This window comes from Bos javanicus, chromosome 4 (genome assembly GCF_032452875.1).
Source record: "Bos javanicus breed banteng chromosome 4, ARS-OSU_banteng_1.0, whole genome shotgun sequence".
Lineage (NCBI taxonomy): Eukaryota > Metazoa > Chordata > Mammalia > Artiodactyla > Bovidae > Bos > Bos javanicus.
The window spans coordinates 36,168,834-36,185,364 of record NC_083871.1 but is presented as its reverse complement, the minus strand read 5'-3'; the positions used below and the strand labels follow the sequence as shown (position 1 = coordinate 36,185,364).

Genomic DNA, 16,531 nt, shown 5'->3' with positions numbered 1-16,531 from the left:
ACCAACATTCTGTTTATCACCATAAAACACTAATGTTTGTATTTTATTATAATACAACCAAAATATACATTTAGAAACTTGCAATTATTTTAGATTACAAGACTACACTTCTTTTAAAATAGCAAAACTATAAATTCAAAGTAGATTGCTAACCACTTACAATTAAGTATTAAATTACACAAATAACTGACAGATTTTTTGCCCTTCACCCCCAAATCACCTATTTCAAACATACCATAAATACTTTAATATGAAAAATATTTAAATGAGAGGTATAAGTCATGTATATGTTCCTGTCTTTGCACTGTCAATGTGTCCAATCTTGGAATACTAGATCTTTTTTTAACCTCAAATGTAAATTAAATTATTTAAATATTGTCATTCACTGTGAGAAAAATATTTCTATAAAAACATTTTAAATATCTCTTTTTTCTAAATTCTCCATTCCCAATAAGGCTAATGAATTCCAACATTTTGTCCAAGACAAATTATAAAGGGATGCTGTTTCAGCTTTCATTTCCACTTTTATTTATTTATATCTTATTTCACGAGATATATTTAAGTTTTAAAATATCAGTGTTTGATGCTATTGTTCAATTTAGCATTTTGTTGACATCTGGAGGCTGTCTAATTGTCCTTGAAATTTTAATTTTCAATATAATATAGAAAAACAGGCACTGGCAACTGTAAACTTATCTTTTGCTTGAGTTTATACAATTCAGCAGAAACAAAAGTTAATAGCATATAAAGAACTGAAACATAGACCAAATAACAATTCAAGAGTAAACTCATTTTGTAGGCAGCATATTGTAGGTAAGTAGTATTTAGCTAACAGATTTGTGAGGTATGGTGTGAGTTATAATTCTTTCACTACTGTTGTGGCTTTTGCACATTTCTAATGTTCTTGATTTTCTATTTCTTAAATAATTTGGTTGATTTTCAAAAAAAAATTTTTAATAATGTGAATGTGTTTTGAGCTCTCTGTGGAAAAATAGGTTCTACACTAATTATTTAGACTATCTACTTCTAAACAAACTTAAAATTCCCAATACATCGAATGTAAATGAATGCACAGTTAGGATTTAGCAGCATGAAATTCATATTTAGCTGGAATGAAATTCAAATGATGAATATGCAAGTCAGAGACATGTATTCAAAACATGGGGGAAAAAAACCCATAAAATTAAAGCTAAACACAGACATTTTAAGACCTCTCTGTAAAAAGCTGAGTTTTTAGCAAATCTGAAACTATTAACTATAATTTTATTTTTCATTATTTCAAAGAAAATTTGGTAAAAGCTTTCAGTGGTGAGGAAGTATATATTGTGTCTTATCTCTAGACAATATATTCACACTGTTCCCCTAAGTGTTTTAGGCAATTAAAAGATTAAAAAATTAAATGTAGCAGCTTAGATGTCTTGTTCTTATAAATATACATAAATCTTTGCCAATAAAAGTTTTATTTATTACATGAATTTTTTACTAACAATATTTCAAACTTATTTAAGTAATTACCATAAATTAATAGTTTTAGATCCAAAGCAGCCATTAAAATTTAGCTGTCCATTAAAATTCCTAACTTTTTTCTGAATAACTAAGAAAGAATTAATTTAAAAATGGCTTAGACATTCATATTTTGATGAAAACCAAATTTATTTTCACAAGTCTATCCTAACACTTGAGTTTCATATAATTCTCTCAAAGCTATTCGTAATTTGACCATTACTGTCTAATATACACATATTTGGAAATCTTTTTAAAAAACATACTCATACTTATATGCTTTGAGCTTATTAAGAGTTCCGGCAAGATTTTAAGCCAGCAAATCAATAGTTTCAAACACTCTTGTTAGCAGTCTGATCTTGCTTGAACTATTCATATGGATTACTTTTTAATAGACTGATTTGTTCTGGTTCACTTAAAAAAACTATCTTTCTTAAGTTTTCCTTATAGTAAAACATCTACAAATGTTTATGAGTATCCTATCAAAAGGTGACTTAACATCATAGATCAGTGTGACTTCTTTGAGTAGGTAAGCAATGCAAGTACAATGACTGTAAGATAGGACGTTTTGAGCATAAAACCAGGAACAGACATGATACTGAACTCTAGTAAGTTCCCTTCTCAGAGGCTTTTACTTTCAAGACACGTACAATGCATGAGAAACAAGCAATGTCTGCTATTTAGTTTTCTGAAAAGCTGCCTTCTGTGTGAGGAAGTGACTAATTTTTCATTTCACACTAAAAAGGGCGTGAAAAGGCAAAACAGAAGAAGGCTAAGGGTTTCGTATTGTATGAAGGAAAGGTGAGTCCTTCTTAAACAGGCAGGAAACATACCATACATATTCAGAGGGAAGGTCAAATTGGAAACATTTGAAAGCACTAACAAAACGTGAAAAATGTTAATGTGAGTTTGTTTTCTTTACATGCAGTAGACTTATTTATTATTAAATTACTAAAACAATGAGATTATACAGCATATAATCTCAGAAATGCAAAAAAGGTTGTGAAGAAAAAGATGTCAAAGAGTTAATTTAACCCTTTCCGTTGTAAAAATTTTTGCATTTCATTATTTAACAAATACATAGTATTCCCACTCCCCACGACAGTTGTCTATCTAATTCTCTCTCTCTATATATGTATATATTGTTTTTTCCTATTCACTCAAATAAAATCTAATAATCCATTATTTAGGAGAGAATAAAGACACTAAATAGAAATAATTTATAGAGTATGATGAAATTTTTAGAAGAAAGAGAGGCAGTACACACTGAAATTCCATTGGTTGTATATAAATTTGTGTTCTTTCTTCCCATGATCCTTTAGAAAATGTAACTTTTCCTCAGGCGTTTACTTGCAGTTTCTTATAATCTAGAGTTTTTCGTTTTTTTTTTAAACAGATGAATTACAAATTGGCAGCTACTTATACTCCAGTGCATAAAGCCACATTACCTTTCATCCACTGTATTTGTGATTGTTCTTCCTTTTTATGGGGAGTTTTCCCCAAAGCCAGAATTTATGGCTGTCTTTCTTTCTCTTAACAAATCCCATCTGCGTTCCCCCTGGTTAGGATGCAGTATACTTCGTGATGTTTTCTTTTATCAAAATGCTTTCCCATACCCTATTAAAATATTTATTAAGCATTATGCCCCTATAAAGCTCAGCATATATTCTAAAAACACATAACTGAGCACCAAGTTCTCTCTGTGAACCTGTTATCCTGACAAGTCACAAGGAATCCTGGGAGGAACATTTATGCCCTTCAGTAAATCAATGCTGCAGGACACTAAATTGTAACCCCTGGGGTCTGAAAGGAGTAATGCACCTCTCCAAATTTCCGAACCATACATACACCAAGAGCAAATGGCTCGCTGGGAAAGTTCCTGTTGATACTGTGAGCTGTATTTTGCATCTTCCCTCCAATTCTACCCCCAGGCAGCCAGTTCTAAAGTGGAATGATATATCCGTTCATAAGAACATAAAGCAACAACTGCATGGTAAACTCCATGCTTAAAGGCCATGCAAAGGACATAAAGCACCTTATTTCAGTGTCAAATTTGATGCTTTTTTAACTCAGTTATTTACATAATAAATTCAAAAACTCAGAATATAAAACATTTACAAGTGTAAAGCCCCTGTTTTGAGGATAATTCAGATACTTTGCAGGTGTAAGTTTTAGTTCTTGGAAAACTGGTTCAGATGAATGATTCACCCTTATTAATGCCATATCCACCATATAGTCTTATTCAGATTACTGTTCTTGTGCTTTAGCAAAATTCCATGGAAAGCTCTTATGAGTTAGTATAAGGATGAATAAAACAGACAACAGTGTTTTTGCAGGTAAAGAGTTCTTTTCTTTAAATTAAATAGAAAACTATGTGGCCACAGCTCTAGGAAGTTCTTCCAGGTCTCTGTGATGTCTTCGATTTCGTTTCTTCTTCATTTCCTGCATGTGCTTCCACTTCGGGCTGCCCTTGTTCCGCTGTCTCCGCTTCTCCCTGTGCCACATCTGTTCACAGTACTGGTCTAGGCTGAAGTTTGGACTGCTAAGGATTTGGATGTAGTCTTTATATCTCAACCTTGACTCAGCCAACAAATCCTTGACTGGCCCCTCCTCATGCTCTGCCCTCTGGGTGTTTTCCATCTGTTCATTCTCAATGATATTCAAAGTCAGCTTCACTATGGTGTGGATAAAAGTGTGCTCCTGTGCTTTGCAGTAATACAGCCCAGAGTCCTTCTTCTGCAGACTTCGAATCAGTAGCCCATATTCTGTTTTGATGATCCTTTCATCGGGTTTTACCTGCAGAGTTGAAAAAAGGTAGGTAATAAATGAGAGCCAGAGAGGCTGCATAGTTTACTTAGATGAATCTACAAGATCTAGTCCCCATCTCTCTGTCATTAAGCATAATACTGTCAGCTGTTGTGGAAGAGAGTAAAAAATTCAGCTCAAGTAGCTGCCCCCAGAAATGTATGGTTGCATCTGATCATATCTAATTGAGTCTTTGGAATATAATTAGTTTTTCCTCCCAATCTACAGATAGGAATAAAAAGTCATGAAAATGAAGTAAACCTGGAAACTATCAGCTGACCATCTTTAAAGAGATTCCGCATACTAATTGGTATTCTAAGAACACTGATTTGTATCTGAATTTTAGAACTAGAATATAACATTGGCAGTCACTCTGTAGAAAAAGAGCTTTAGTGCACACTACTACCTATCATTTAGAAGAAAATGATGATTCTGAAAGGAATTTACTCTTTTTTTCTAGATACTGCCAAATAAATGAGCTGAATAGCATATGGAAACTATAAGTGGTGACTTGTTAAAAGTCAAGTGGAAAGGCATGGAGGACACAGCCTTTGGGATGTTAGAGCTGTAACTAAGTAGGACCATATAGTCAGAAGGTTAGAAACATTTAAAGCTGAATTTCTCTTTTTACTATGAATTGAATTTTGATACTGTGTGTCTGTATGATACTTTAGACTATGTCATCTGTGAAAATACTTCCCATACCTCAGTATACTATAACATTGTGATGTGACTTCGAGTGTGAGAAAGCTCAATGAACAAAAAGAACCTCCCCTGGAATGTGATGCTCTTTGCCCTTTGAAGCAATAGTACAGAAAGACAATTCAAATGTTTAAGCTTGCCTGGCCCCCAGTCTGGTGTGAATAGTGAACCTATCTTCCATAAACTAGAGGCATGTTTACCAACACAAGAGCCCTGTTTAATGTGGACTATTGTTGAGCACTCGGCACTAAGTAGAATAACGACAACAACAACAAAGAGGTCTGGAAGATTTCCCAGTTTACACATCTGCCCCTGTACTGTGGACTTTGAGCTGATGGAAATCAAAGAGGCATAAAGACGGCTAAATTAAATTTATTCACAGTGGGTGGACTATACTTTGCATCTTTATGTGAAAAATATGTAGGAAAAAATCCCCCTATTCTGGAAATATGAGAAAAGGAAAAGAAACATCTCTGGCTACCAGCCCAGTTAACTCACAAGTATATGGCCAACCACCCTCTGTGCCAGAGAAGTGCAGCTGGCGGGGTACCACACGAGGCCAAAGGCAGGTCACAGCTCAGATCCCTGGTTAATGAGGCCGAATGGTCTCCAGCCCTGCCTTTGCTCTACACTGAATCCACACCATCAGGGGTTTGCTTGTTACCCTTACTTTGCCTATTTGGTTGAGTTGGTGTGTAGTTTCTTTTTCTTTTTTCTTTTTCTAATGGATTTATTCTAAAGGCCCAGCCATTTTAAAATGCTACTGTAATAAAACTCATGTTGAATTCATTTATATTCTTAGAAACTATAGAAATCTCCTGCCTAGGGTAAAAGTTGAACTTGAATTGGCAGAGCTCTAAAAGATTAAACAAAAATAATAATCGCAAATTTAACATGTACTATATATTTTTTGTTTTAAATAATTTTATTGTAGGAATTATTTTTAAATTTAAATACATCTTAGATTAAGAAACTGAAATTCTGACTCCATAGCCTAGGTTCTGGTTCCTTTCTGCTCTACTTCCTATGACTATTCATTTATCTTCCCTGATTGGTCTCCCATTTATCAAGTTGGTGAAACAGCATATGGTGTATTTGGGAGGGGGGTGGGTGGTTAAAAGTAAAGCTCTTTGAAGGTTAAATGTGAAGTATTATTAGAAGCATCATAGACTACTGCTATACTGCTGGAGAAGTGATGTTCTGAAGCTTTACTTCTGTGATTTAATGGAAAATGGCCTGTGGCTATTATTAATAGCAAGATGATCAAAGTGGGTGACTTCAGTTACAGTTCATCTTTGGATTTTCTTTTCTAGCTGGTATTCTTGCTAATTTTTTTTCCTAATTTATCTGTTTTAACAGGAGGATAATTGCTTTACAATATTATGATGGTTTTTGCCATACATCAATATACATCAGTCATAGGTATACATGTGTCCCGTCCATCCTATCTTGCTAAACTGCATTTAATGCGACTCTTAGAGATTGTTACACCTCTGACTCAATACTTTTAATTTTTATTTTCAAGCTTCTGACAGGAAAGAACGATGACTTTGTGATTTCACACGTATTACACAACATTTTATCATTATTTTTGCTATTCTTGTTTTATGTCCTGTTTACGTTACTTTACTCTGAAGTCTTGCCCTCTTCCCTCCTTTCCAGTCCCTACAGGATTCCGGGTTTCATAAACACCTGGCATTTCATTACCCCGTTGGGGTCCTTTACTTTTCCTTTCTTTGATGGAATGCTTACATTTTCTTTGGTTTTTGACCTACAGATAAAAAGTCTGCTTTAATGAATTTCTTTTTGGATTTATCTAAATTCTATGAGATAATTTAAGGGATTTTTTTTTTGTCTTCCTAAAATTTTAAAAATATGCCTTTAATGAAATGGTATCTCTAATAAAACATTTTTAACTGATATATTTTCATAGGATTTTTGCAATATAGAGATAGAAATCTGTGACCCAGAAATTAAGTGGTTGATTAACATTTGCCTCCTTCACATTCTCATTCTCTGTAATGTTCTCATTCCATGCTGGAATAGGATGCATTATGCAGACTGCATCTCGACAGCGAAATGTCAGCACAGTCAATTTAGAAAATTCAGCTCCTCTACAAAGAGATAATGTAATCTCTGGCCACTGATTTAAACTCATAGAATTTTCTCCACTCTAGTGATATGTAAAAGCTGCTCAGCCTTACAAATCAAAACCATGCTTGAACTCGGGTCGACTATCCATTTGCCTAATGTGAACAAGGATAATATATTTGGCATTATTAAATGTAGATCTTCAGTGAAGGGCAATTCATTTAAAATGAAAAGAGAAACATGGAATGGGACAAAGGACAGTTAGGTATTAAGCAGCAGGTAAAGGTCAGGGACTTGATTCTCTGATAATAGCAGCCTAATGGTAATTCCTTTGCAGATAATTCACCTGTCAGGTCTTTCATAGCTAAAGCATGTGTCTTCGAAGTGACTAGGGCTTCAAGAGTATCTCCCTTCAACAAACATAGATGAAGACTTATTTAAAAATAGTGCTGAGGAAACTGGCTCATTATTTAAAAGAGAAAAAAATCAAATGAATACATAACTCATTCTTGATTAATATCTTGGAGTAAATGTAAATATAAAATATAAACTGTAATTGTAGGGACTTCCCTGGCAGTCCAGTAGTTAAGACTCTGTGCTTCCATTTCAGGAGGCATGGGTTTATCCCTGGTTGGGGAACTGAGATCCTACATGCCATGCAATAGGGCCAAAAAAACCCAAAAAAACCCCAAAAAATTACAATTGTAAAAGTAAAATCATAAAATGATGAGAAAATATATATATATGTTTTTATTGGGAAAGGAACTTCTAAACACAAAGAGAAATCATATAAATCAATAGAAGTTCCAAATGTGTGTGTTTTGAACACACAAAAGAATTTTATAGATATAAAACATAATAAAAAGTTACTTATGCATAATGTTAAATGTTACTATTTAAATATGTAAAGGGATTATTAAAATTTTTAAATGACTGTATCAACATAAACCAAGCAAGTAATAGGTAAGGCAGTTTGCCAATATGGTGATTTTGATGAGAAATTAGCAATATACAGTTGTTTATGCAAAGCTGTAAGAATATTAAAGTCTTTAACTCACTTATTTTACATTTAAGAATCTGCCCTAAGAAAACAGACAAGTAGAGAAAGATTTAGCTAAAGGAAAATTGATTAAGAGGTAACACAAGCTATTTAAATAAAACATGGAACGTGAGTGGATGATTGTGGCATCAGGCTGGCAAGGGTGTGGGACAGGAATCATGTATTAAAATTGAATGGCAGGGGAAATTGCTGATAGTGTAATGGTTAGTAGGAAAAAAACCTGAAATAGAGATCAAAATATATGTGTGATTATCTACACTTTGTGATCTCATAGTCTTTTATATGTCACTGTATTTTCAAAACCATTTATATTGCTTTTATGATAAAAGCAATAAAAATAAAGACCTACAGACAGAAACAAAAACATTTGAAGGTGTTTTTAAAATATTTTAAAAATCCATGGAAAAATTACTATCACAAATGGTAAATTATTTATTCAGATCTCAAAAGTTCAATAGAAGCTTGGGGACTGTCAATTAACTTGCTGGTTACAGCATAAACACCATCAATTTTAAGAACAGCTCTATAAGAAAGTCAGCAGACAACTGACTCATGACCTTCCCAACAGCACCCAACTGTGAAACAACTCAGCAAGGAAATGTTCTCCTCCTGGCAGAGAATAACCTGGTGACAGCCTCTGTGCCACAGGGGATCCTGGGCCTTCCCCTCAGGCTTTGTTTTTTTTTTTTGAGTGGAGGAAAGATTTCTAACTGTGACCTTCTTGGTAAAGAGCAGAGGGTATCCTGCTGGGAAAAATGCTTCAAATCTAGTCTGGATTTTGTCCCTTTCCTCAGCTCAGGAAGCAGTATTGCATATCCTGGACAATGAATAACTGCCTATTTACAAAGATAGATGAAAATATCAGTTGAAACATTACAGCTAAAATATTTTAAGTATAATTCAATAAATACACTATTTCTGCTCCACTGAAATTTATGGAGCTTGGTACCACCATGACTGTATGATACACTGTTAAAATGTACATTAAAGTAATGCATAGCTTTTTCTGGAAACATAAAATATATGAATGCAAACATGCATAGGCAAATGTATGTATCTAAACCTGGCAGGGCACCCCAAGCAGAGTTCAACATTTTTTTAAAGTTAGATTAAATTTGTCATGGAGGAAGAAAATCGTTATTAAAAAACTATATTTAACTGAAAAGAAATCATCAAACTTTATTGACTAAAATTAAAAATAGTCATTTGAGATATTCAAAAATAAAATACTGTAATGTAACTAAAAGAAAACCTGAATGTTAAAAAATTCAGATTAATGTCCTTCCAATATTTCATGGATAAACAATAAATGCTTTATATCTTGAATTTAAATCATTTTTACATCAGATAAAACTTTATATTGGTAAACAATGAGACTCTTAAACACTTAGTATAAATATGGATATGCCATATTCTTAAAACTTCTGGATGTAACAACAAGAATCAAGTTTTATTAGAGAATTTGACATAAGGACAATTTTCGTATTTGACACAAGGACAATTATGACATAAGGACATGAGACAACTATTCCCTTAGTATTAAATATGTGAAGGGTCAATACTTTGATAGAGAAATTATTCTTAGATGAAGAGAATAACAGCTTCTTAGTTTAACAGTGGACCATACCATAAAAGTTGGCTCTTTGACTCCAAGGTTTCCCAGCCTCAGCACTGCTGATATTTGGGTGGGGCTGGATAGTTATTTATTGTGAGGGACTGAGCATTGCACCATGATTAGCATCATCCTTAATCTCTATGTACTAGACGCCAGTAGCATCCTCCCCCCATGCAGTGACAACAACCAAAAATATGAATACTTTGGGAGCAAAACTGCCTGAAGTTGAGAACCATAATTCCACAGTAATGTTTGACTGATTACATATCCTATTTAAATGTTTATAGAGTTAACAAGAAGGCTGATATTTTAGAGGCCATCTGGTCCTCCTACTTATATGGCAGAGAAACTGAGTGCTAAAGAAGTTGCCACCTGCTCAGAAACCCTCAGCAGTCAGGGTGAACACATCATTAGTGCTACTTCCTATTTTACACATCCTCCCAGACAGAAAGTGTCTGCGATGTTATATGAATTATTTTACACTTGTGAGTAATCCTCTGCTTTGAAATTCACATTCTCATATGTGGGTTTTTTTTTTTCATTTTATTTTGACAGGAACTTTTGCATTTATTTTATTTACCTTAGAAAATTTTGGCCCATGGGACTTCAGTAATATTACCAAAGAGTCATTACTCAACTCATCTAATTCTGACCCTGTGTTCATTCCATTACAATTACATTATCCTTAATTTAATACTGGGACTTTTAGAATTCTAGATTATCACTGGTTTCTCATATTCTGTCACTTAACCTGTTTCATGATGTTCAAATAATATTAATATACAATTTCTCAGACTACCCAAACTCATCTCATTAAATTTGGTAACATATATAACTTACCTATCTCACAAAATCTTTGTAATATGTTTTAAACACATATATGTGTTAGAAAAACTGAAATAGGGAAAAGTCAAAAGTACAGCATCCATATTACTTTTCCCTCTCTGTTGATTTAACTTTAATATACTAGAGTGAAAAGGTAGATACTTGTACAACTTATTCATATGACAATATGATATATATTTCCAGTTTTGTACAAATTTGACATGTTTCATTTTATAGTCTAAACTGAATACAAGGTGAGTTAGAATTTAGTCATTGTGCTACTGTTAGGGAAAGTCTCATTCTTGATCAAGAATTGTTCTAAAATATAAAGAATCTATGAAAAACAAGAAGTTGAGGAAGAATCATGTACATTTGTTTATTTGTCTGCTTCTAAATGTATTTCATTAACACATTTGCATTAAATTGGGCTATTTGTCTCTCAAAGGCATTGTTACCTTGGATACCAGAGTATAAAATTTTACTTTCCTTTTTATCAAGTAGTGATAAGAACTGCATTTGGCACTAAAAGTTGAACATCTTCTCGCACAACCTAAATTTGATGTAAGTTTTACACTCTTTCCCTCAAGGTGATCTTTCTTTGATGACTATAACTTACCTCCTCTCGATGTTCATCTCCTGACCGCTGGATATACCACTTAACAGATGCTTGCTGGGATTTAGGTATACATTCCAGAAAGGTTGAATTAAATTCAATGCCAAAAATCACCTTTTCATCAGCAGGTTCACTAATGCCTGGAAAGCAAACATAGAATAGGAGATTAACCTAGACCTGATTTTAAAAGCAATGGGAAAACAGACTGATTTAGAACAGATGCCATGAGGGAAAGATTCATATACATTATTAAAGAGAAATGAAATTCATAGCATAGTATTTGTTCAGTTCAGTTCAGTTCAGTCACTCAGTCGTGTCCGACTCTTTGAGACCCCATGAATCGCAGCACGCCAGGTCACCCTGTCCATCACCAACTCCCAGAGTCCACTCAGACTCACGTCCATCGAGTCAGTGATGCTATCCAGCCATCTCATCCTCTGTCGTCCCCTTCTCCTCCTGCCCCCAATCCCTCCCAGCATCAGAGTTTTTTCCAATGAGTCAACTCTTCGCATGAGGTGGCCAAAGTACTGGAGTTTCAGCTTTAGCATCATTCCTTCCAAAGAAATCCCAGGGCTGATCTCCTTCAGAATGGACTGGTTGGATCTCCTTGCAGTCCAAGGGATTCTCAAGAGTCTTCTCCAACACCACAGTTCAAAAGCATCAATTTTTCGGTGCTCAGCTTTCTTCACAGTCTAACTCTCAAATCCATACATGACGACTGGAAAAACCATAGCCTTGACTAGATGGACCTTTGTTGGCAAAGTAATGTCTATGCTTTTCAATATGCTATCTAGGTTGGTCATAACTTTTCTTCCAAGGAGTAAGCGTCTTTTAATTTCATGGCTGCAGTCACCATCTGCAGTGATTTTGGAGCCCAAAAAAATAAAGTCTGACACTGTTTCCACTGTTTCCCCATCTATTTTCCATGAAGTGATGGGACCAGATGCCATGATCTTCGTCTTCTGAATGTTGAGCTTTAAGCCAACTTTTTCACTCTCCACTTTCACTTTCATCAAGAGGCTTTTTAGTTCCTCTTCACTTTCTGCCATAAGGGTGGTGTCATCTGCATATCTGAGGTTACTGATATTTCTCCTGGCAATCTTGATTCCAGCTTGTGCTTCTTCCAGCCCATAGTATTTGTTACCTATGAGTAAAATGCAAACTCTATCCTAGCATTTCAGTTTTTATTCTTTCATCAATATATTAACTTTTGAAGTTTCTTTTTTAAATAAGAATTCACAATATATAACTAACATTGAGCCTCTTTGAGTTGCACTGAATAAACTTCAACATCTTTTAACTTTAAATCTTTTAATTTGTAGAAAATAGAACCAATTTTGTAGATAGTTCTGCAATAGAAATTTATTTCACCTTTAAAGAGAAATTCATTATGAACTGGTCCACAGAGCTGACCACAAACTGTATGTTATGACCATATGACATTTCAGTATCAGAAAAGTAAGTGTACTTCTCTATACTTGATGAAATTCTATGATGACGCTAATACACTGGATATTCTAATACTCTGAATCAGGATATTATCTACCCCCAAAAGGTTCTCTTTTATTCAGAGAGGGATATTATAGCCCCACATGCATCTGCAATAAGACAGTCAATGGGAGGCTAAAGGATCAGTGTCTCAGACACCTTCTTCTTATAAATCAACTGCACCATCTGAAATACATTCCATCCAGAGTAGCCAAAGGCTGTGTCCCATGTGTGATCTAAGATCTGCAGCTCAAATTTGATCAAACAAAAAATGACAGCTTCTCAGCCTGGCCCAAACATGCACTTTTTCAACATATATTCAGATGTCTCAATTCTGCAGATGGGCCCACTTAGCATTTTAGGCATAAACCAGAGTAAGGCTTAAGGGACCTAAGTGAATCTTCAATCTAAGCACCCTGAATTATCAGCAAATGGCATGAATGCACATGCATCCAATAGTTAGGTTTCTTTTTTAGAAACTTCTTTTGAACTTATTTGTGTCTTACCAGCAAAGATTAAGTCAAGCATGCTGACCCTATTATGAATTAACCTTATCTAACTGTCAAAATGCATGGATTCCACTTGAAATCTGTAGTCTATCCACTCTCTCTCTCTGCCAACTCAATAGATTATAGCCACGATTTTCAGATAATAAATTCCTAATGCACAGGAAGATCACCAGTGCAGATCAAGGAGAAGAAAGAAATGCATCATTTCACAGTAACAGAGACTGTTTTCCTGAGCAAAGGGAGTTCATGAACAAAGCAGGGAGGATGCAGGCTGATTGTTAGGCGACAGGGCAAGAGCTTGGGAGAAATTCAATTAGATGGATTCAACAAAAGAACTAGTCAATTAAGTAAATGTTAAAATTAGTGAAATCAACTGGAAAAGTGAAATAGTGAGCTGATTATATGAAATCCATCTTCAAATCAGCAGATAGTGACCCTTTGACACAGTCATCCCCACATCAGTTTTACTACAAACTAATTTACTGAATATTCCAATAATGTTTATCTCTGAGTTTAAAATTTTCTATTTGTAAATTTAAACATATATGTGTGTGTTCAAAAGCATCAATTCTTCAGAACTCAGCTGTCTTTATAGTCCAACTCTCACATCCATACATGACTACTGGAAAAACCATAGCTTTGACTAGACGGACCTTTGTTAGCAAAGTAAAGTCTCTGCTTTTTTTAATATGCTGTCTAGGTTGGTCATAACTTTTCTTTCAAGGAGCAAGCGTCTTTTAATTTCATGGCTGCAGTCACCATCTGCAGTGATTTTGGAGCCCCAAAAAATAAAGTCTCTCATTGTTTCCCCATCTATTTGCCATGAAGGGATGGAACCAGATGGCATGATCTTAGTTTTCTGAATGTTGAGTTCTAACCCAACTTTTTCACTCTCCTCTTTCACTTTCATCAAGAGGCTCTTTAGTTCTTCTTCGCTTTCTGCCATAAGGGTGGTGTTATCTGCATATCTGAGGTTATTGATATTTCTTCCAGCAATCTTAATTCCAGCTTGTGCTTCATCCAGCCCAGTGTTTCTCATGATGTACTCTCATATAAGTTAAATAAGCAGGGTGACAGTATACAGCCTTGATGTACTCCTTTTCCTATTTGGAACCAGCCTGTTGTTCCAAGTTCAGTTCTAACTGTTGCTCCTGACCTGCATACAGATTTCCCAGGAGGCAGGTCAGGTGGTCTGGTATTCCCATCTCTTTCAGAATTTTCCACAGTTTTTTGTGGTCCACACTGTCAAAGGCTTTGGCATAGTCAGTAAAGCAGAAGTAGATGTTTTTCTGGAACTCTATTGCTTTTTTGATGATCCAACAGATGTTGGCAATTTGATCTCTGGTTCCTCTGCCTTTTCTAAATCCAGCTTGGACATCTGGAAGTTCACAGTTCACAAACTGTTGAAGGTTGGCTTGGAGAATTTTGAGCATTACTTTACTAGCATGTGAGATGAGTGCAATTGTGTGGTAGTTTGAGCATTCTTTGGTATTACCTTTCTTTGGGATTGGAATGAAAACTGATCTTTTCCAGTCCTATGGCCACTACTGAGTTTTCCACATTTGCTGGCATATTAAGTGCAGCACTTTCACAAGTGTTTTATTACTATCCATTTTTAAAGGTGCAAAATTTGCATGCAATAATGTTTTTAAAGAGTAGAATATGTATCTTTCATGTAAGTGTAAAACAATTTTAAAGAATATTTTAATCTTTCAGATTGCAAGCAAAAAAATTTTTTTAATAGAGAAATATCTGGAATGTTTCTTCATAATACACTTAGGACATGTCACTGATGTCAGTGCAGCAAGATTATATACATTAACATTGTTTTAACACTATCATTAATAATCGTGCAGTATCACAGTATATAACAATTGATGAACAAAAGAAGGAAGAAAGAAAACATCTATTTGCCAGTTATTCAAAACTTGATTACCAGGTCAATGCAATGCATATTTATGGTGGGTTATAAGTAACTCATTTCCTCTCTTCTTTACCAAAAACAATTGTTCAAATGTGACCCTTTCTCTTCCTTGAGATTGAAAACCCTTAGTTTGAAAATACCCTCTTAATTTCTACTTTAATTTTCACAATTGATTCTCTATCACTGACTTCTCCTATTCCAATCAATCACCAAACTACCAAAATAAATTACTTTTATTTTTAAAAACAACTTTTCTTAGTAATATGAAATAGTTCCTTATCGCTTACAGGGTAAACACAAACTCCGTAGAATAACATAGGGATGGTCATGAACTTAACCAAACCTATGTGAGTCCTTTCTGATTTTAATACTTGTTACTTAATCTACTTAGGAAAGTGTGATTGTTTCTTTAAGGAACAGCTCAAGGGCTATCCCTCTGAGTATCCCTTCCTTCACCTAAGTATGATGCAGACTTTTTTTTTTTTTGCCTACCACACTGGCATTACTTTCAATGAAGGGAATATGTTAGTGATTATGGCAGGCAAATTCACCACCTTTATATTCCAGTGACAGAGACAAAGTAATCAAGTGAATGAATAGATAATATAGTATCTGGCTGTGTTATGCAGTACAAGTAAAAATAGCAGATTAGGGAATAATTAGGGATAGAAGGGAAGAAAGGTATTTCAGGTAGGTTGGTCAGAAAGGGTGTCTCTGAGAAATTAACACTGATACTAACATTTCAATCATGGAATAAAACGATGTGAGGATAGAGCCATGTGGACACCTGAAGTGAAGAGTTCTTCAGGTACAGAGGAAACAAATGCAGACAGGGCTGAGATAGGAACCAGACTAGTGCTTTTGAGAAACTAATTTCAAAAGATCATGGGCTTGCCAGGTGGTTCTAATGGTAAAGAACCCGCCTGCCAATGAAGAAAACATAAGGGACGCAGGTTCGATCCATGGGTCAGGAAAATCTCCTGGAGAAAGGCATGGAAACCCACTCCAGTATTCTTGCTTGGAGAATCCCATGGACAGAGGAGCCTGGTGGGCTACAGTCCAACCCAAAGCGTCTGACATGACTGAAGCAACTTAGCACACACGCACACATAGTCTAAATGTTTACGGCAGCAATATTTACAACAGTTAAGACATGGAAGCAACCTAAATGTCCATCAACAGATGAATGGATAAAGAAGATTTTCATAATGTTCATATACACACATGTATATATAATGGAATAGTACACAGCCATAAACAGAAATGCAATAATGACATGTGCATTTCTGCATGGATGATCCTAGAGATTATCATACTAAGTAGGTCAGAAAGAAGAAGACATATACCATATGTCACTTATATGTGGAACTTAAAATATGACACAAATGAACTTATT

At 34.8% G+C, this 16,531-nt stretch overlaps 1 protein-coding gene across 2 annotated transcripts in view; it reads right to left on the bottom strand.

Annotated features, from left to right (window-relative positions):
* Positions 1 to 504: 504 nt before the first annotated feature.
* Positions 505 to 16,531, bottom strand: part of SEMA3D (semaphorin 3D) — a 228,315-nt gene continuing 212,288 nt past the window's right edge. For both annotated transcript variants that reach the window (XM_061413766.1, XM_061413767.1), the window contains 2 exons: positions 11,218 to 11,354; positions 505 to 4,299 (listed from right to left, as the gene is read on the bottom strand). In XM_061413766.1, the coding sequence (XP_061269750.1) occupies positions 3,874 to 4,299; positions 11,218 to 11,354 (563 nt within the window). In that variant the 3' untranslated portion in view covers positions 505 to 3,873. The remainder of the gene's footprint in view (positions 4,300 to 11,217; positions 11,355 to 16,531) is intronic.